The sequence below is a fragment of the Mesoplodon densirostris genome, chromosome 12, assembly GCF_025265405.1.
Source record: "Mesoplodon densirostris isolate mMesDen1 chromosome 12, mMesDen1 primary haplotype, whole genome shotgun sequence".
Taxonomy (NCBI): Eukaryota; Metazoa; Chordata; class Mammalia; order Artiodactyla; family Ziphiidae; genus Mesoplodon; species Mesoplodon densirostris.
The window spans coordinates 15669577-15690975 of NC_082672.1; the positions used below are offsets into that span (position 1 = coordinate 15669577).

The 21399-nt window shown below is 40.7% G+C and overlaps 1 protein-coding gene across 3 annotated transcripts in view; it reads right to left on the minus strand.

The window, feature by feature from the left end:
* Nucleotides 1-21399, minus strand: part of MTHFD1L (methylenetetrahydrofolate dehydrogenase (NADP+ dependent) 1 like) — a 205301-nt gene that overhangs the window by 124039 nt on the left and 59863 nt on the right. For all 3 annotated transcript variants that reach the window (XM_060114711.1, XM_060114713.1, XM_060114712.1), the window contains exons 16-20: nt 21122-21224; nt 17315-17391; nt 11354-11494; nt 8839-8907; nt 4578-4689 (exon numbers count right to left, since the gene is read on the minus strand). In XM_060114711.1, the coding sequence (XP_059970694.1) occupies nt 4578-4689; nt 8839-8907; nt 11354-11494; nt 17315-17391; nt 21122-21224 (502 nt within the window). The remainder of the gene's footprint in view (nt 1-4577; nt 4690-8838; nt 8908-11353; nt 11495-17314; nt 17392-21121; nt 21225-21399) is intronic.

Genomic DNA, 21399 nt, shown 5'->3' on the forward strand with positions numbered 1-21399 from the left:
AGAGGCCCACGTACCGCAAAAAAAAAAAAAAAAAGTTTATGAAAATCATTGATATATACCAAAGAATATATGTAAGTTAGCAGCAATAACTAAAAACCTGAGCATCAACACCCCAAATCCAGGATGGTGGGCACTTCTAGTGGGGAGGGCAGAGAAATGAGATTGGGGTGGGGGGCATGACTTCTAATAATTTCCCATCACACGTGGGATCTTCCCGGACCAGGGACTGAATGCGTGTCCCCTGCATTGGCAGGTGGATTCTTAACCACTGCACCACCAGGGGAAGTCCCTTTTTAAAAAAAATCAGTCTGTAGTCCATGGTGGTTTATCTATTCTGAAGGCTGGTCATTTGTCTGTTATCTTTGAAAATGTTTCCTCCCAATCTGTCACATGCCTTTTTAATCTTGTATCTTTTATCATGAATAATTTAGTTTTTGAATGTAATCCAAATTACCCATCTTTTTGAGTCTGAGCATTTTTTTATCTTAAGAGAGATAGTCTCCTATATACAACGACTTTTCTATGGACATAAATTCATATTCAGACTTCAGACAAACCCGTACTACTGCATTTAACTTCTGTAGAAGGATGTTAAAATGGGGGTCTTTTGCCCGACACCCCAAAACCATGGCAATGGCTCACATGCCAAAGGACGATGCTAGACCTAGCAGCACGTGCAAAGGAACTGTTTGAAAATACACTTTGCATCCCTTAGTCCAAGGGATACCTTTCAAAGAAAGGGGTTGACAAGACACCCTGGGGAAGGATTTCTTCACAGAAAGTTATGGCTGTGCCAGTCCCGCTCCACGCCTCCGGGGGGAAGGAGGCACAGCTGCTGCCCCTTGTCTGGAGCTAGTGAGGGAGGCTGTGGCAGAACAACCGGAAAGAATCAAGAGGGACACAGGGGTGGACTGGGGTATGAAAAACGTCCATGAGCTGAAAAGAAACAGCCCATGACAGGGTTGTGCGAGAGATGTAACTGCATTCCCACCGATGGAGGGTCAGAGGTCGAAGGGCTGCGGTACCCGGAGACCAGGTGTGCAACCAGCAGCAGGATTTTCTGAAAGGGAGACATACAGCCCAGAGGTCTTCTGCCAAGAGTGCGGAAGAGGCCAGACTGGTACCATCGAATGGCCAACCTTCAACCCTGGAGGGGCCAGAGTCGACCTAAGTGCAAGGTGAGGGGGCTCAGAGAAACAGCCACCTTCCCCATCCCACTGTCGCCCAGAGGCAGACCCAGGAAGGCAGGGTGAAGCTTCAATTTGAATGAAATTTGGAGTTTTCATGAGACTGGACCCATATCCTTTTAATAAAATGAGACTATTTTTGTGACCAAAGTGACTAGAGGAATGTTTTAAAAAATATTTTAAAGGAACCAGATATTAACTGGGAGCGAGTGCAACCTACCATAAATTTATTCCAAGTGCAAGGGATGAACCAGCCCACAGAGCGGGCTTGACCAGGCAACGGGGAAAGAGCGTGGTCCTTATTCCCACTGTTCAGGACACTGACTTTGCTCCCAGCGTTTCATGGAGCTGCAGCATCAATCTGCCACCTTCGTGAGTTTAACACCACAGGTCTTGAGTCTTGTGGTCTATACTGATCTAAGTCACTGCTGTTACACAGTTATACATAATGGACCATGATCTTTATATATTAAAAATAATATAAAAAGAGATATTTGTACACTCATATTCATAGCAGCATTATTCACAACAGCCAAGAGGTGGAAGAAACCCAAGTGTCCATGGACAGATGAATGGATAAACAAAATGTGTTACATACATACGATGGAGTATTGTTCAGCCTGAATTAATTAGTAAGGGAGTTCTGACAAATGCTACAACATGGGTGAACTTTGAGGACATTATGCTAAGTGAAATAAGCCAGTCACAAAAGGAAAAATACTGGTATGAATTATCTAGAATAGTGATGTTCAGAGACTGAAAGTAGAAGGGTGGTTTTCAGGCACTGGAGAGATGGGGAGTTGTTGTTCAATGGATACAGAGTTTTAGTTTTGCAAGATGAAGAGTCCTGGAGATGAATGAGGGTGACGGTTGCACAACAATGTGAAAGCATTTCACTGAGTGGTACACTTAAAAATGGTTAAAATGGGAACTCCGTGGTGGTCCAGTGGGTAAGACTCCATGCCCCCAACACAGGGAGCCACAGTTTGATCTCTGGCCAGGGAACTAGATCCCGCATGCATGCCACAACTAAGGGTTCGCACGCTGCAACTATAAGATCCCACATGTCGCAACTAAAGATCCTGCACGCCACAACTAACACCCAGCGCAGCCAAAATAAATAAATAAATAAATAAAAATTTAAAAATTGGTTAAAATGATATATTTTATGTTCTAAGCATTTTGCCACAGTTGAAAATAAAAACTGAATAAAAAAGGAAATTTAACCTCCATTAGTCATGTATCAATAATGGAGTGAATAATGAGAAGTGGCTAAGAATTATCCTGTCTTACCATGTGTCAGGTGCCATGCCAGGACTTATACATGGCCTTATTTAATCCTCATTTCAAACCTATGAGGCAAGTCCTATTAAAATCCTTACTTTACAGATAAGGAAACTGAGGCACAGAAGGGTTACCTTGCCTAAAGTTACACAACTTGAAAGGAGTTGACAGAGATACTCTGATTCTAGAACTAGGCTTCTAAACCTCTGGCAGTGGACAGATTTCACTGTCACTGAACTATCTCCCATGTACAGCCTCTTAGACTAGAAGAGATCATAGAAATAATTCACATAATTATTGACATTTGCATAGTTCTCTAGGTTTAAAAGCACTTTCTCTTTTGATATTACTCATTAAAATACTGCAGCACAGGTATTCTCCTTTTATCAGAGAGGACACAGAGACTAGAGAAGTTAAGTAAATGGCTTCAAATCATGTTACCAGGCAGGGTTCCGATTCCACAGCTTCTAACTCTGGGTCCATGGCTAACTATCCAGGTCCAATTCCTTGTCTAGTCCAGCTTCTCATTTTTCAGATGAGACTGCCTACAAGGGACACGCCCAAAGATGCTAATGGCTTCTCCAAGGTCACACAGAGAGCTAGTATGTTCTGTGTACATGACCAGCATATGCCTTTAAAAATTCTTAGCCATGACAACACATATTCTATAAATATGTGTTGATAAAGGAAGGACTGGTACAGAGGCAGAGAGCTCTGTCAGCATAAAATAGAGTGCTTTCTTCTAGAAACTCTTTTATTTGTGGAGTTGATGCTTTAGAACCTACACTTCACGTGAGCATCCAACTTTTCAGTGCCCGCCCTTACTCAACCTCCTCCATTAGCTCTACAATTATGCTGTGATCAATTGAGCAAATCCACTTAGATGGCATGTCTAGCTACTCTCATAGCGGATTTGGTACCCAAGCAGCGAAGTACACGAGAGCTGTATAATGCAGACCTTTGAGAAATGAACCACATAAATCCTCATTTGATCCTGATTGTATGTCTATAAGGAATTCTTAAAACAGACTCAGCCACCCTGAGGGATCTTTTTAACGTCCAAGTGTAAAAATGCAGAGCTAAGATCTTTTGTCCAGCAGAATCTTTTCATGTAAAATAACTCACTTCTGAGATACAAGGCTAACGATCAGTGTGAAAAAAGCAACTGCTTGACTTGATTATAGACACTCACGCAGTGAATGTAAATTACTTGTTGGCATGTGAAAATCTGCCAGTGTAATGCCTCAGATGTCAAATTAAGGTGATATTCCATGAACCCTTGTTTATCTTTTTCTTTCTTACAACCTTAATATTGTGGGTGGGATTGGGGCTGGCGCGGACTGAGCAAACTCTATGGCAGTGTCCCCCTCTTTATGGCTGGAATATCCAACAAAAGCCAGAGAGAAGCAGGTACCACAAAGAAGAGCTTCACAGCAGCAAAACATCTGAGGCCCTACTAATAAAAATGTCCTAGTCTAATGGTTGGGAATCTCTCCTCCATTAGGCCACAAAACCACACTCGGATTCAACGAAGAGCAGACTGATTTCATTTCAAGTAATCAGTATTACTATTACTGCTAGTATTGGCTAACATTTAATGAGCATTTTCTCCTGTTAAATTACACACACAGTATGCTCCAGCAGGGCAGGACTAGGTCTGCTTTGCTCACTGCGTAGTCACAGCTCTGAGTCGCATGCCTTGTATGTGTTAGGTTGTCAATAAATATTTGTTGAATGAATAAATAATCTCATCTGGTTTTCAAAATAACCCTATAAAGTTTGATACAATATTGTTATCACCATTTCTCAGCTGAGAAAGCTGAGGCTCAGAGGTCATTACACTGTACCCAAAGTCACGTCGTCAGCAAGTGTCAGAGCTTATATTCTAAACCACATGCACTTGACATCAAAATCTATGGGTCAACCACAATGTCACGTCACTAGTACAGCCCAGACCTTGGGGTTTTTCCAGTACTGAGGCCATCTCTGAAAGGTGGGCTTACAAGAATATATTTCAAGTCAGAATGGATCTCACTCTGTTCCAGCCATCACCTTTCAGATTTCTTCAATATTCTTCACAAACTACATTTTAAAAAAGTGACTTACCTACATATCCTTCTTCACCAACCAGTTTCAGGGCAATTTTATCAGCCAACACTGAAGAGTTGCCGTGGGCAATGTTGGCAAAGGGGCCAGCATGCACAAATACAGGCGTCCCCTGTGGAAGCGGAAGAGCAAATTTAAAAAAGCTATGAGAATCAGTTATTTCCTACTATAATTTTGATAAGCCACTGTTTTAGCTGTCTTGGTGACCATGAAATAAACCTTATTTCACATTATTCTGCATTATATTGTTACAAAGAATGTAATTAAACCTTGATGGTCTAAGAGGCTTGTTTAAATTGTTTACCCCATTAAGAAATTAACCAATTCAAGAAAAATCTAATCATAAAATCAACACAATAAATGAATCGTGGGAATCATGGCAGGGCAAGTATATTTTATTATAAGCCATTTTTATATTTACAATAATAATCTTATTCTGATTTTTAAAAACTTTGTCTTTCTCATTGTTTCTCCCTGTTAATTTTTTAAGTTAAGTTACCTGGTAATTATTAAAACGAAAGAAAAATTTCACCCATACTAAAATGTTAGTTACTAAAAAGGCAAAAAAATAAAAAAATAAATAAGGGAATTCTCAAAAACTTTAGATTTTAATTATTTAAACAAAATCTGTCATATAGTCATTCTTACTTTCATTTCTACACTTCTCTTTTGTCAAAGAGAAGAGACTGTAGCCCTCTCTAAAAAAATCACCCACATGCATTAAATTGTTTAGACTGTATTCAGAGTCAGCCGGGGCCACTGAGGTCTGTGTGTGTGAACCTTGGCTCCACCTGTGAAAATACAGGTTGCCCTTTCACTGACATGGGGAAGGCAGGGAGTGATGCAGGGGATGGGGCCTGGGAGCCATGGAAAGTTCCCATGAACCAGGATGGGCTGTGAGCGAACATGTTTCAAAGCTGAGAGAGGTGAACAAAAGCAGGAAGAAAGGCAGTGAAAGACAAATCATCACTGAGAGTGAAAAAGAATTTATCAAAGCCACTCAGAGTTTTCTATTCACTTTTCCCCCCAAAGTCCTCAGGAGGGACAGTCACAGAGTATGGATATGGCCATACAACTGTCTGTGGAAATAATACACTGGAATACATGTTTATGAAAATGCATACATGCATGTTTACTGTCTAGATCTCCACCTGTCTATCCATCTATAGTTTCTCACTGCTATGCAGATAAGCCTTTTAAGTGCTTTGACGGAAACACTGTTTAAAAGGTATTAATGTCTCCATCACCTCCTAGCCTTGCCAGTCCTAGGATGTGGCTGCCTGTGGAAAGCTAGCGGAGCTAATGAGAAAAGTTTAAAGAGACAAGGTCACAGGCTCCACCCCTGGGTGGGCGGCTGGCTTCACTCTCCTATGCCCTGCAACCCTCATCCTGGCCATCTGTCTGAGAAGCACCAGGCACCGGTCTCCAGGGCGACAGGTGACAGGGTATGGCTGTCAGCATAAACACATTGCTATTCCTGGGATGACCACTCTAGGGACTAGATGGGCAGCATTTAATTTTAATTGTAAATGAACTTAAAAGCCACACAGATTAATCATGAAAGCAGTATTAGAGCGCCTGTTTTTGAACTTCCAGTATGTGGTTTAAATAGAAAAATTCTTAGACCATCATTGTTGGACATTCAAACAGAGACACAAATACTCACACACTCAACTGATATTTATACTTATATGATGCAGGATACTGAGTTAATACTTTAAGAAATTCTATCACTAACCCAAAGACATAAAAATATCTATCCTGAGTTCAATATTTTATTTTATATGCAGAACACTTAGGAAAGTAATAACAGGAAATATCTTGGTTTCTATGACAAAGCTGTGAATATTCTCCAAAATGGACTTTTTAAACATTTCATAAGATTAAAACTTCAGTTGCTCTTTGCTGACCAGAGATCTAAAAAAGCATTATCCAAAGAACTTTCTGCAGTGCTCTAAATATTCTGTATCTGCACTAACCAATACAATAGCCACCATACACATGTGGCTATGGAGCACTTAAAATGTGGCTAGTGAAAATAAATAAATAAATAGAAATAGAACCAGTATAACTGCAGAACTGAATTTTAAACTTTATGTAATTTAAACTAATTTAGATTGAAATAACCACAAGTGGCCAGGAGCTCCCATATTGGACAAAAGACTGCAGCAAGTGGGTGTTTTCCTCAACACTGCATATGGTTAACCCATGGTAAAATGTTAAGATCTCCTATTCTCTCTCTTCCACAGGGAAGTTCTCAAGCTTATATGTATATAAAAATCACCCAGGGTATCCAAGCCTTACCTGCCAGACATTCTAGAGTTCACTCTGTCTGGGGGAGAGCTTGGCATCAGCATCTTTAAATCTTTTCATGAGATTCTAATGTGCAGCCAGGGTTGAGAACTACTGGTCTCCTGGCACCTTGCAGCAATGGAACTCTTGATAACCTCCTCTGGGACTAATAATCAAGTGTGTTCAAACATGAGCACTAAAGCAGTATCTGTACATTAACCAGTGATCTTTAGATCATTTGTTGATTTAGGTTCCTACTGCCACTGCTTAGCCAGGTTAATGTGGAATGAATATTTAGCACGCAGGTAGCAGAGCTCATACATGCAGATATTTTAATTGAATGCTGTATTCTTTTTTCAAACAATGCCCATTGCCTGTGACATCAAAATGACATCACAAATGTGAGCACAATAAGAACTGCTTAGGGGAGTCCAACCCAGTAATTCATTCAACTAACAAGAAACTAGTCTTTTAGAGTGGGATATGTATTAAAGGTGGGAGTAATTTTTAATCTAAGAAAGATGATTATTTAAAACAGTAAGCTGATCATCCCTAATGATGATGACAATGTGTTCTTTTTTTTTTTTTGCTCTCACCATTGTGGCCTCTCCCGTTGCGGAGCACAAGCTCCAGACGCGCAGGCTCAGCAGCCATGGCTCACGGGCCCAGCCACTCCGCGGCATGGGGGATCTTCCCGGACCGGGGCACGAACCCGCGTCCGCTGCATCGGCAGGCGGACTCCCAACCACTGCGTCACCAGGGAAGCCCAGATCATGTGTTCATTTTTGAGGGGGAAGTGTTATGATGAAGCAATATCATGTCTCTTTATACATTTTTTCTCATTCATTTAGTTATTTATTTAACATGTATATATTATTAGGAGCAGTGGAGTAAAAACAATAAATATCCATTTAATTCTTCAGCAAGTGTTTACTGAGCACTTGATATGTGTGAGGAACTTTCTAGGAGCTGTGGCGATACGATGGTGAACAAGACCAGGAAGAAGTCCTGCTCTCGTCCTGGCGGGAGGAGAAATACAGTAAACAAAAAAAGAAATAGGGGCTCTCAGATAATATTTTGTGCCATGTAGAAAATGACAAGAAGGTGGGTTTTGGGCTTGAACCACTGACCAGGTTTGGGGGATTGAACGAGTTGGGAGGAGGTAGGAGGTAGATAGGAATCAAAGATGCTTTTTTTATGCATAACTTTGAAATGCCTTTTACCCACCCTAGCAGCTCCTGGTAACCACACCTACAAGTCTGAAATGCTGAGGTCAGGAGATTCAGAACCAGAGTTCAAGGGTTATCACATGGCTGATACTGGAGGAAAGAGCAGCTGGAGAAGTGAGAAGAAGGCAGCGAAAGAGATGGACGGAGGAGAGGCCACTGAGAAGGTCCAGGAAAGCAAGGCGTCAAAAGCAGGAGAGGAAGCTCTCCGGAAGGAAAACTATCGGCTGTGTCAGCCCCTACTGAGCAAGCCATATACAAAAAACGACCTTCCTAAAAAAGGGGAGCACAGCACACTTTCCTAGAAAACATTTCTCAGCATGACTCTGTGTGTGTGTGTGTATGTTTAATTTTATTGAATACTCTGCGTTTTGCTTGGAGACAAAAAAGACAACAAACCTAAACTCCCCAAACTTAAGGAATATGAGAAGCTGAGTCCAAAAAAAAAAAAAAAAAAAAAAAGCAACATAGAAAACATCATGTAAACGTGATAAACATGGCTACACAAGTTACTGAGATATCAGACACTGAGTTTCTAAGTTTCTCCTCTGGTCAATTAGTAATAAGTTAGCCAAGATATGAATCATATCAGAGAACTTTGAACTTTTGGGGGGATGACCAAGCAGTTATTCTGATGCTCCTCATGGGCTCATATTGGCTGGAAATGCTCACGTGTGGGAACGCACAAGCAATCTAATTAATGCAACTCTGTCGACAATGTCTATGAAAAGAAAATCACTTACTTCTAGGGTCTGCATCAGATTTGGTTTTATCGCGTCTTTCATCAGAACAGTCAAAGCACCTGTCACCCCCTGAAGGAAAGGGAGAAAAAAGCCCACTTATTTAGATTATTGACAAAAAATCGTTCTCACAAGGGTCTCTCAGCCTTTTCTCACCAGCCTACCTCCTACGTGGGCATCCCCACCGGCCGCCGTCACATCTGAGCTACAGGTGACACAGTGCTCTTGCCTCTGTCCATCTCTCCTCCACCTGAATGGATGCCAACCCTTCTAAGATGTGATGGGGAAGTAGCAGTCATTGCATTTTTTGGAAAAACCTCCTTTGATGGAAACAAGAGGCTTGCCATACCTTTCAATTTGCAATTATGCACATCATTTTTCATTACCAGAGATTACACTGTTGCCCCGAGAAATCAGATGAAGAACAAAAACAAGGCTTGTTACACAGAGGGAACGAAGAAAGGGAAAGGGACGTGTCTAAAGGCACCCATTCTGGTTTCCCACCCTCTCTCGACCTCTCATCCCACAGATAACAGAAGGCACTCAGAACACTGTTGCACTGGAAAGGCTCCTCCTTTTCTGTCTCTCGTGCTATGTCTGCCTAGAATGGAGCTGATGCCACTTGTACATAGATTGTGGCTGCTTCCTTCCAATCCTATAATGCTTGAGTTGGGCTCTCTCGAGGCTCCCTATCCCATTCCTGGAAGAAAAGAGGTGGAGGAAGAGACACAGCAGGGATGAAGTCTGAGAGCTGCTGAGGAAACTATTTGTGCCAAAGGAGGCCACAAAGGGAAGTTTTTTTAAAAAAAACCTCCCTTCCACCTTTTCTAAAGACACTGGGCAAGTATCTTTCAACAGATTAGTCAGTTATTGGAAGGCCATAATACGAGCAAATGCATGTGAACGTGGCCCTGAAAAAATAAATGTGGCATGCAACAGATCCTAACAGATAAGGTGGTAGAAGCTAGAGGCTCTTCAGCTCTCCGAGGTGCATTCATTTATTACTTTCTCCTTCCACCTCTATCACCAACAATGTTAAGTCTTTCTTTTATATGATCGGTTTCTATTTTTGTATTTTTGTAATATTTAATCATTGAGGATTTCTTTAAAAATCGAATTTACTTTCTACTTTATTGCAGAAAATAAACCTTGCAAGAACTGTAATCTTCCTGTTATAAATATATGAAGAAATCAGGTACCTCCTGCAAACAAGAAACACAAAAGGAAACTAAAAAGAGTTAACTTTGGGTTTTTTTTGGTCCAGATCCAAGAGTTTTATCACAAACCAAAAGAGTAAGTTTAGGGAAATATTTGTGGATAAAGTTTCAAACTACTCCAGGCACATATTTATTGATACCTAAGATTAAGAGGCTACAGATAAATATTTATACAGAAACTATTATATGCAAGTTTAGAGAGAAATGTTGAGATGTCGATAATTTTTTAAAAGCAGTACTTTTACAGCAACCTGGGTTTGAGTTTTCTCTTTAAACCTTATACTAAGCATTCCATGGGCTGCTGATATAAATATATCTATTTAATCTACTTGACAGGACTTGAGTCATTCAGATCCATCTCTTCAAAAGAGCCAAAAGGTAACCAAGACATTTTGGCAAAGGTTTAAAATTATATCCCAAGGCCCTGGAATTAATAAAATATTAATTTGCCTGTCTCCTTTTCACAACTGTTTTTCAATCATCATTGTGCATTTAAGATTCCATTATGGTACGCGACTCGATATGTGGGAAAGTAAGCTTAAATTTAGAGTAATGGTTGCCTACGTTGTACTAAGTACTATGTGCTTATAAACACATACCAGCAAATGAAATAGCTACACCATTGATGGGGATTAACAGTAAAGTTGGTTATTAAAAATAGGAAAAAAGATTAGCACGCCAAATTACACAAAGCACTAAGAAAGGTGGTGGTGTGCCAGGGTACCATGAAAGCTTTGTAAGAAGCATCGTTCCACGCAACAGAAAGCTACATGAGTAAGAATGATTAAGGAGGAGCTCTGTTTTTATAATGCGAAACCCCAAGTCGAAGGCACAAAATTAAACAAGCCAGGGTGCCCAGGGAGCAGGCTGGAGCCAAATATGTGCCATTTTTAACTTAAACCTTCCCTTTCATGAAGCTGGAGTCACTTCTTATTCCTTGGAAAGGTGATTTGCCCTCAATTTAAAGCCAGCACAGATCACACTTTTTTTAAAAAAGCCACAGGCTGCAGGAGGATGACCGCACCCCAGGCAGAGTAGAGATCAGGATTGGAAAGGATCAGGAGAAGCTCGTGAAACAGATTTCATATGCTTTTGTCGCAGTCAGGTACAAGCATGTTATAAATGCCTGTGAGACCATGATGAAGTCGTAAGACAAACGGGATCGTGAGGAGGAAAATGTGTGCAGAAAGTCTCTGAATTCCCATTATGACCCAGTGGTGTAAGAGGAAGAAAACCTTCCTTCTCCTGATCACAAAAGAACAGGGGCAGCGAGCTCTCGGGAGCTTCTGGGATGGACGTACCAAATCGCTTGTCGTCACGGGCTGCCCGTTTCTGTCACTGGCCACCACCATCCTGCCCAGCCGCTCCTTCATGTCCGTGAGGCTGTCGGTCAGAGCTAGCACTGCCATGACCTCACTGGCCACGGCGATGTCAAACTGCGCCTGAAAAGGCAAAGCCAAGGTACCGGTCGGCTGCAGCTCCACCTGGATGGCCATTTCCAGGGGGATCTGTATTGCAGCAATTCCTGCAGGCCCAGGGTTTCACCCTCGATGGGCCGTTCTCAGAGGCACAGGTTTCCAGCACATGCCCCGGCCTGGGATCAGTGCTCCCTAGGGAGGCCACGCCTTCCTCCCTTTGCTGTGCTGAGCACGGCCTGGCTGGGCCCCCCATTACAGCAGCGCACGGCGCTATGAGATTTGCTTCTGTAGCACGTTTCAGCCTTGGAATTATTAATGTGATGATCTGATGGACGCACGGCTCTACCATGAAGGCAGGGACCATTTGGGGAGGGATTGCTCCTGAGTCCCCAGCTTGGAGGCCCGAGTGTGAAATTCAGGAGGCATTCAATGCATATCAGCAAAATAAAGGAAGAGTCTGCTGCCTACTCCTGCTGTTATTTACATGTGTCAAGGGGGATGCATGTGTCTGCCCAGCAAAGAGGTAAGGAGCAGATCGTGAAAAAAGAGGGTTCTGAGGCCAGTCTCCCAGACTTAAGAGCTCAGCACAGCGGTGAGGAGACCCTCGACTTCTGTTATCCCCCCGGTCATAAGGTGACATGGAATCAGTTCTGAGCTGTCCATGGAGGCTTGGCCACATCAGATCATGAATTGTCCAGCCATGAATGCTGGAGAGCGGCTACTTCCTGAGAAATGTTCCTGGCCTTCCTATTCCTGCTCCTGGCTCTGATTCCAAGCTGGACACAATCCAACAGCAACCAAAAGAGACACAAGGACCGCGCATGTCCTCCCCCTCCGAATTCAGCTACTGGACAAAACCACTTCATTACCCTCCTTCCCAAGGGGCATGTGAGCCAGACAAGTTCAGTCTTACATAGAAAATGGCTGTGCCCTGGAGGGATGACCTCAGGAGATATTTTATTGTCCATTTCCGGTACCCACAAGAAAGGAAGTGAAAGAAAGAAGGAGCCTTCTGGCTACTTCCTGGTTGAGATTTCAGTAGTCCTTGATTTAGTGAAAACACATTACCTGAAAGGCAAAGGCACCTATACTCAACTATTACATTCTCAATATAACTCATTCCAAACCAAAGTGGTTTTTCATTGTATGAAATTTAGGGTTTTCTACACCACCGTTCCATTAGAAACAGTACATATGAAAAATAACTAAAAATGATGAGACTTTCTGTGCAAAACCTGAGGCTAGAAATATTCTTAAAATATTAACTGTGTAAGTGATAAGTGGAATGTATAACACCCATAAGTTCTTCATTTGTAATCGTTACAATTTCAAAATTTTGCATCTCTAGCAACGTCAAAATGAAACAAGGATCAATATAAATATAGTTACTCATTTTATGCCTGAATGGTATAGCTAATAGAGGGCTGCTCACTTTTGTTTTGCAAATAAAATATTTCTAAATCACATAAAGGTGTAGATGAGATTATTCTTATTGTTTATCACAGATTTAGACAAAAGACAAAAAGCCATGTTGACAAGGATGTGAATCCCCTTTGACTCTGCAATTATGGATCTGTTTATCATGTGTATGTTACAGCTTATTTATGATAGCCCAACACTGCAAACACCCTAAGTGTCCATTAACAGCGAAATGGTTGTATCTATTATGGTACATCTACAAGATGTGGTATTATACAGGCATTAAAAAAATGATGATATAGGGAATTCCCTGGCGGTACACTGATTGGGACTCTGCCAAAGGCCCGGGTTCGATTCCTGGTTGGGGAACCAAGATCCCACAAGCCATGTGGTCCCACAAGCCAAAAAAGATGATATAGATCTACATTTACTGACATAAAAAGATGTCCTCAATAGTTTTAAGGTTAAAAAAAAGCAGTTAAACCTCTTAGATATAATCCCTTTTTACTTAACAATATGTATGCATAAAGCAATATAGAACATAACCTTGGACAAGTCACTTAACACAATATGGCAACTTTTCTCATTTGCAAACCAGATTTACAAACTAAATGTGCTCACGTATGTAATGGGCCTACTAATAAAAAGGCACAAAATAGGCATTCAGATCACAGCAATTGTTAATCCTGCATCTCTCTAGTGCCAAGATAGAGTACAAAAATATGCAAAGAAAATGTGAAAGAACTTCCTTACTATTCCTCTTCTGAAATCAGAAGTCATTGATTTCAGAAGGTGAACAGCTTTCCAGCTTCCATTTTATGTGTTTTTACACATATAAACATGTATGCTGGCTTTTTCTTAACATAAACTAGATTACGCTATATTCATTTTAGTCCAAATTCTTTTAACGTGTGTTTTTTTCTTTTCCAAGGTTTGATTTTATTATTTTTTTGAATTTTATTTATTTTTTATACAGCAGGTTCTTATTAGTTATCTATTTTATACATATCAGTGTATACATGTCAATCCCAATCTCCCAGTTCATCCCATCACCCCCACCACCACCACCACCACTTTACCCGCTTGGTGTCCATACGTTTGTATGGACAAACCTTCAATTTCACAATCTGTATGAGAGCTCTATGTCACTCCCCCGATACACACTTTATCAGTTTCAACAGCTACCTGTTTCTGTTGTGCAAAAAGATACACCAAATATATGTAATCACCCCTAACGATGAACATTGGATTGCTTCCAATGTTCACCATTACAAAAAATGCTGCAATTAGTATCATATATATAGGTTTTTTTTGTACCTGAGTAAATATTCCCCCCTTTTTAAGAAAATCCTGAAGTTAGAATTGTTCTGACATTTCAAATTTTAAATACTAACAAACTATCATCCAAAAGGCTTTACAATTTATATTCTCACTAATACTGTGTAAGAGTCTCTATTTCTTTGCATCCTCACTAACGTTTCATATTAATTTATTTGTTTTAATGAGCTCATAGATAAGTCTTATTATCTTCTACTTATCCTATTCATTTCTTTAGTATAGATTTATTGAACACCTACTACTCCTATGTAACAAAGTCCTGTGCACTGAGAGTGCAGCACTGAACAAAACATACCCAAACCCCTGCCCTTAGGAAACTCACATCTTATCCTTACAAATAAGTAAGGATAGCAGGGAAAGAAAGAGGGAGTTTGGGGACAGGCAGGTGCAGTTTTAAAGAAGGTGAAGGCCTTACTGAGAGCAGTATTTGAGTATTAATTTATGGAAATTCTTTTTATGTCTGGCACTTTAACCTGTTGTTCTATTTATACTGCAAATAACCTCTCCCAGACTCTTACTGGTCTTTTACTGATTTTGTAAATCATTTTTCCATATGGAACATTTTAATTTTTATTTATATCAAAATTGTCTATTCATTAGTTTCTGCTTTTTATGTCAGTGCCAATTCTACTAGGCCAAACTACTGTGCTTGACTTATGCCAGCTTATTTTGTATTTTCTGTTCCAAATTTTTTTTCTTTCTACTAAAGGATTCTAGATTGAAAATCCTGTTCCTTCAGAACTCCAAATCAGTTTTCCCAGTGTCACCTTGCATTCAGTGCTGTCAGTGAGAAGTCTGATGACAATCTGAATCTTACTCCTTTGTGACTCATCAAGACTTTTTTCCCTCTCTGGCAGCTCTTTGGAATTTTTTTTTTTTTTTTTTACCCTTAGCATTGTGAAATTTCAACATTATGTGTCTGGGTGTAAGTCTACTTCATTTATGCTGCTCAGCACTTGTTAACTCTTTTAATATGAAAATTCTAAATTTTCCTTAAAGTCAATAAATTTCCTTTTTATTATTTCCTCAAATATATTCTTCCCTACATTCTCTGTTACTTTCACCGGTAACTTGAGATGAGTAGTAGAACTTCTCGGTGTGTCTCGTATGTCTCTTGATTTTTCCTTTATATTTTTTTTCTATGGTTTTCCTTTTGGTAGTATGTTCTGAGAGAGTTTCTTGGATTGAACTTTCCTCTCTCATTCAGTTAACCCTATTCTTATTTAATCTACTAACTGGATTTTTATTTTGACACTACAGTTTTATTTCCAAGATTTTAACACATTTTTTTCCACAACAGCTAATTCTCAATCCTTGTAGGACAGCTCCTTTAAGCTTCTGAGAATACTGATGGCAATCTCTTCAAAGCCCCGCCGCCCCATCTGATCTGCAATCTTGTCTAGGGCATCTAAGCTTCTCTTTGCTGTGTTGGTGTCCATGTTCATGATATGTGTTTTCCTTTAATACAGACGATTCCTGGCTTTGATGCTCCCTTTTCTTTGTCTGGGGACCTGATTTCTGACAACCTCACCCTGTCTCTAGACATTCAAGAGAGTAGGACATAGGACATGCTGCTCCTTGGCTTCCTGTCCTGAAGTCTCTCACAGGATTAGTCCTGAAGTTGTCCAGTGTGCAAATGACAAAAGGCTGCCCTTTCCTAAGTGTCACAATATACTGCTTTTCCTTGCACCAGGTGCTTTTCACTGCCAGCCAGGAAGCACAGTACACAAGCGAATCTGTGACTTTGATGTGAGCCGCCCCCCACGGCTGGGCCCCAAGGCTGAGACCAATGTATCCACTGGCTGTGTCTCAACACAGTTGTCCCAGGAAGGTGCCTGTGCACCAGTTGTTTTGGGAGCTGTCCCCATCCCTCTCCTGTATCTGAGAAGTAGGGTATCTAATGCCTTTGAATTTAGCAACCCCCTCCAATACTTCCACCATATTTTGGTTTGTGCTTTTCTCCACCCATCCAATTCCATCTTCCTATCTTTCAGAAGCTTCCCCAAAGAGTATGGCCATGACTCCGGATTTCTAGCAAGGATACTGACTATTTGAAATCTGTTTGTGTGAGCAAGTTCCAGGATTTGGAGGAGGGATGGAGTAGGGGCTTAGCTTGTCTTCTTGATTCAATCCTCATATTCACCTTTTAAAATTTAACTTAATTTTTTTAAGTTGAAGTATAGTTGATTTACAATGTTGTGTTAATTTCTGCTGTACAGCAAAGTGATTCAGTTCTATACACACACACACACACACACACACACACACACATTCTTTTTTATATTCTTTTCCATTATGGTTTCTCACAGGGTATTGAATATAGTTCCCTGTGCTATAGGGTAGGACATTGTTGTTCAGATTCACTTTTTAATTCAAATATTTCAAAAGATCCAAAAGTCTATTTGGTATGAGAACTGAATACTATAGTAAAAGTGATTCTTTTTAGGTTACTAAAAACTTAACAATGTAAAGGCCATAAATCTAAAAGTGTCTTAAGCTATAAAGTTTACTACAAAAAATAATAATTTAGAGGCCTGCTAGGCCTGGCTGAAAAATCGTAGAATGAATTTATATTCACTAAGCACCATCACCGCACCCTGGAGACCTATTAAAATGAAGGTGGACATCATAATTTATCTTCTACATTTTCTGGATTTGGGTAATAAGACATTATCCTTAACAACTTCTCAGGCTATTAAGCCAAATAACTGGGTGTTTGTTCTTTGGTTTATGAAACATGAGTAATGTGTCTGAGATTTTCATTTTTCAGTTGTTATGCAGATATAGTACTAACTGGGTGGGTTGGCAATAAAATATGTTAGAATGTATATTCAAGGGACACCCTAAATGGCTCTTACCAGAAACACAACTAAAATCACACAGAAAAAGGATGGCAAAATAATATTGGAGACTTTCTGTCTCCTGATGATTTCCCAGTCCTGCTGAGGGACTGGAAGAAACACCTTGACTCATCAGGGGCCCACTGGTTACTGAGGGTGGAGGAACAAGAAAAGAAATGTGGAGAACCAGCTTCTGGGCCGGTTTATGTGCAAGAGCAGAGTCCTCCCTGGAGAAAACACCACCTACCTGCCGAGAATAGCCCTTCTCTGTGTTTCCCTGCCCGATGGTTATTTTTCGTAGAAATCGGTCATTTGTATCTATGACTGGAAGAGAAGAGAACAGAGCATCAACAAGCAGGGACTGGCTGCCCAGTGTGTGTCTGGCATTATTCTGGGTGTTGCAGAGGCAGCAGAGAGCAAGAGATAAAGTTTGGCTTCCCTGAGCTGATGATCCCGTGGGAGGATCACAGAAAGGGGTCAAATAAACTAGGGATCACCCAGCCAGGAAACCAAGGAGGGTATATGACGGCGTGTGTCGGGAAGGGGTTTGGGGTGGGGTGCCGTTTTGAACAGGCAGTAAGGAAAAGCATTTCTGAAGGAGTGTCCTTTTTACACTGAAACCTGAGATACAAGAAGAAGCCAGTTAAGCCTCTCTGAAGGTTAAACATTGAACGAACATATGACCCACCACTTCCAGGTATATATCCAATAGAACTGGAAGCAGCTATTGCACACCCGTGATCATAGCAGCATTATTCACAACAGCCAAGAGGTGGAAACAGCAAAGTGTCCACTGACAAATGAATAAACAAAATGTGGTATAGACATATAATGGAATGTTATACAGCCATAAAATGAGTGAACGTTTGATATATTATGATACAACATAGATGGACGCTGAAAACATTATGCATAATGAAATAAACCAGATATGGTATGATTCCACTTGTATGAGGTTCTTAGAATAGGCAAACTTATAGAAACAGAGAGTAGAATGGTGATTACCAGGGGCTGAGGGAAGGTGAGGACTTATTATTTAGGGAGTGTTGAGTTTTTGTTGAGGATGATGAAAAGGTTCGGGGTGTAGTTAGTGGTGATGGTGTAACCATCCCAAGCCTTAGCCTATATGCCATTCGTGGCATATATTTAATGCCATGAATTGAACACTTATGAATGATTAAGATGATATGCTATGTATATTTTACCATATAAAAAACCCCAAATAGGGCTTCCCTGGTGGCGCAGTGGTTGAGAGTCCACCTGCCGATGCACGGGACACGGGTTTGTGCCCCGGTCTGGTAGGATCCCACATGCCGCGGAGCGGCTGGGCCCGTGAGCCATGGCTGCTGAGCCTGCGCGTCTGGAGCCTGTGCTCCACAACGGGAGAGGCCACAGCAGTGAGAGGCCCACGTACTGCCAAAAAAAAAAAAAAAGATAGCTATTGATAGCTTGATTTGGAGTTTTTATGTAAAACAGATTGTTTTATGCCTTGAAAAAGCTGACTACCTAGGGAGACAATAGACCTGTATGCAGAAAACTATAAGACACTGATGAAAGAAATTAAAGATGATACCAACAGATGGAGAGATATACCATGTTCTTGGATTGGAAGAATCAATACTGTGAAAATGACTATACTACCCAAAGCAATCTACAGAGTCAATGCAATCCCTATCAAATTACCAATGGCATTTTTTATGGAACTAGAAGAAAAACTCTTAAAATTTGTATGAAGACACAAAAGACCCCGAATAGCCAAAGCAGTCTTGAGGGGGAAAAACGGAGCTGGAGGAATCAGACTACTTGACTTGAGATTATACTACAAAGCTACAGTAATCAAGACAACATGGTACTGGCACAAAAACAGAAACATAGATCAATGGAACAAGATAGAAAGCCCAGGGATAAACCCACGCACCTATGGTCAACTAATCTATGACAAAGGAGGCAAGGATATACAATGGAGAAAAGACAGTCTCTTCAATAAGTGGTGCTGGGAAAACTGGACAGCTACATGTAAAAGAATGAAATTAGAACACTCCCTAACACCATACACAAAAATAAACTCAAAATGGATTCGAGACCTAAATGTATGACCGGACACTATAAAACTCTTAGAGGAAAACATAGGAAGAACACGCTTTGACATAAATCACAACAAGATCTTTTTTGATCCACCTCCTAGAGTAATGGAAATAAAAACAAAAATAAACAAATGGGACCTAATGAAACTTCAAAGCTTTTGCACAGCAAAGGAAACCATAAAGACAAAAAGACAATCTTCAGAATGGAAGAAAATATTTGCAAATGAATCAACAGACAAAGGATTAATCTCCAAAATATATAAACAGCTTATGCAGCTCAATATTAAAAAAACAAACAACCTAATCCAAAAATGGGCAGAAGACCTAAATAGACATGTCTCCAAAGACATACAGATGGCCAAGAAGCACATGAAAAGCTGCTCAACATCACTAATCATTAGAGAAATGCAAATCAAAACTACAATGTGGTATCCCCTCACACCAGTTAGAATGGGCATCATCAGAAAATCTACAAACAACAAATGCTGGAGAGGGGGTGGAGAAAAGCGAACCCTCTTGCACTGTTGGTGGGAATGTAAATTGATACAGCCACTATGGAGAACAGTATGGAGGTTCCTTAAAAAACTAAAAATTGAATTACCATATGATCCAGCAATCCCAGTACTGGGCATATACCCAGAGAAAACCATAATTCAAAAAGACACATGCACCCTTAATGTTCACTGAAGCACTATTTACAATAGCCAGGTCACGGAAGCAACCTAAATGCCCATCGACAGACGAATGGATAAAGAAGATGTGGTACATATATACAATGGAATATTACTCAGCCATAAGAAGGAACGAAATTGGGTCATCTGTAGAGATGTGGATGGATCTAGAGACTGTCATACAGAGTGAAGTAAGTCAGAAAGAGAAAAACAAATATCGTATATTAACGCGTATATGTGGAACCTAGAAAAATGGTACAGATGAACCGGTTTGCAGGGCAGAAATTGAGACACAGATGTAGAGAAAAAACATATGGACACCAAGGAGGGAAAGCAGTGGTGGGTGGGGGTGATGGTGGGATGAACTGGGTGATTGGGACTGACATGTATACACTGATGTGTATAAAACTGATGACTAATAAGGACCTGCTGTATAAAAAAATAAATAAAATAAAATTTAAAAATTCAAAAAAAGTTGGAAAACATCTTGTCATAGTTGCTACTAAAGTAAAAGCAGCTGTGATATAATTCTGAAAAAGAAAAAATAAATAAAAGGAATACACACCATATAACTCTTCGGTAGGTTTTATCAAGTGCTATTACCACATGCCTGTAAATATATATTACCGCCTCCATTTCCATCTCTAAGAAACCGGGGCCCAGAACAGGTATGTGACTCGCGGAGGGGGAGACACCCACTCAACGCTCCTGACTCCACATTTAGTGCTTTTCCCCACTATCCCACCCTTGTGGAGGGCAGTGCGGGAGAAGTGAGGGGTGTCACAGGCAAGAGGAAAACAGGGAGGTCAGGACAGACGTCCCTCTAACCCACATTTGAAGTGCTGAAGTGGATTCTAGTAAGTGGCTGGAAGCAAGAGACTCGGAGAAAAGATTCTGCACTGAAAATACAAATTTCTAAGCTGCTTAGAGCTAGTGGTGAGGAAGAGAGTAAGAAATTAGAATGGCGGGTAGAGAGGGCGGCAGGACAATTAAGGGGAGAGACACAGATATTTTTACCTCCAAAGAGAATACAGGAGGCCAGAGATGAGACAGGAAAAAAGTAATTTTCCTCGGAAATCTGGAAGAGATGGGGTGAACGGGATGAGCTATGGGTACAGCTTTTTCTCCTAAATAGGAGGCAAGGATAAGAGAAGAGGCTGGTAAAATAAGTGACCGAAATAAATGGAGGGATTATGTAACGCAAGCTAGGAAGACAGTGGGAAGAAATACAATTGTGCGTTTATGAAGAGCTCCAGCTGGAAGACATGTCACCCTCCCCGTCTAGCGACCAGCACCTACCTCTCTGCCACGTGATAGTGGAGGGGTCAATGTCAAGACGGGCAAATTTCCTCATTTCCTCTTCTGTCAGAGCACTCGGATCAGTCTTATTTATTCCCAGTTTCTAATGATTAAGAAGAACAAAATATGTTTTAGAAGGAATAAAAAGCAAGATGGAACCAAATTATCCCTCTACTTTTACCTTCTCCATGACTAGTAAAGCCTTTTTAAAAACTAAGCTGAACTTCAAGTAAATGGTAGGTTAGTCCAACTCATAAATGAATGGGTCCAAACACCTC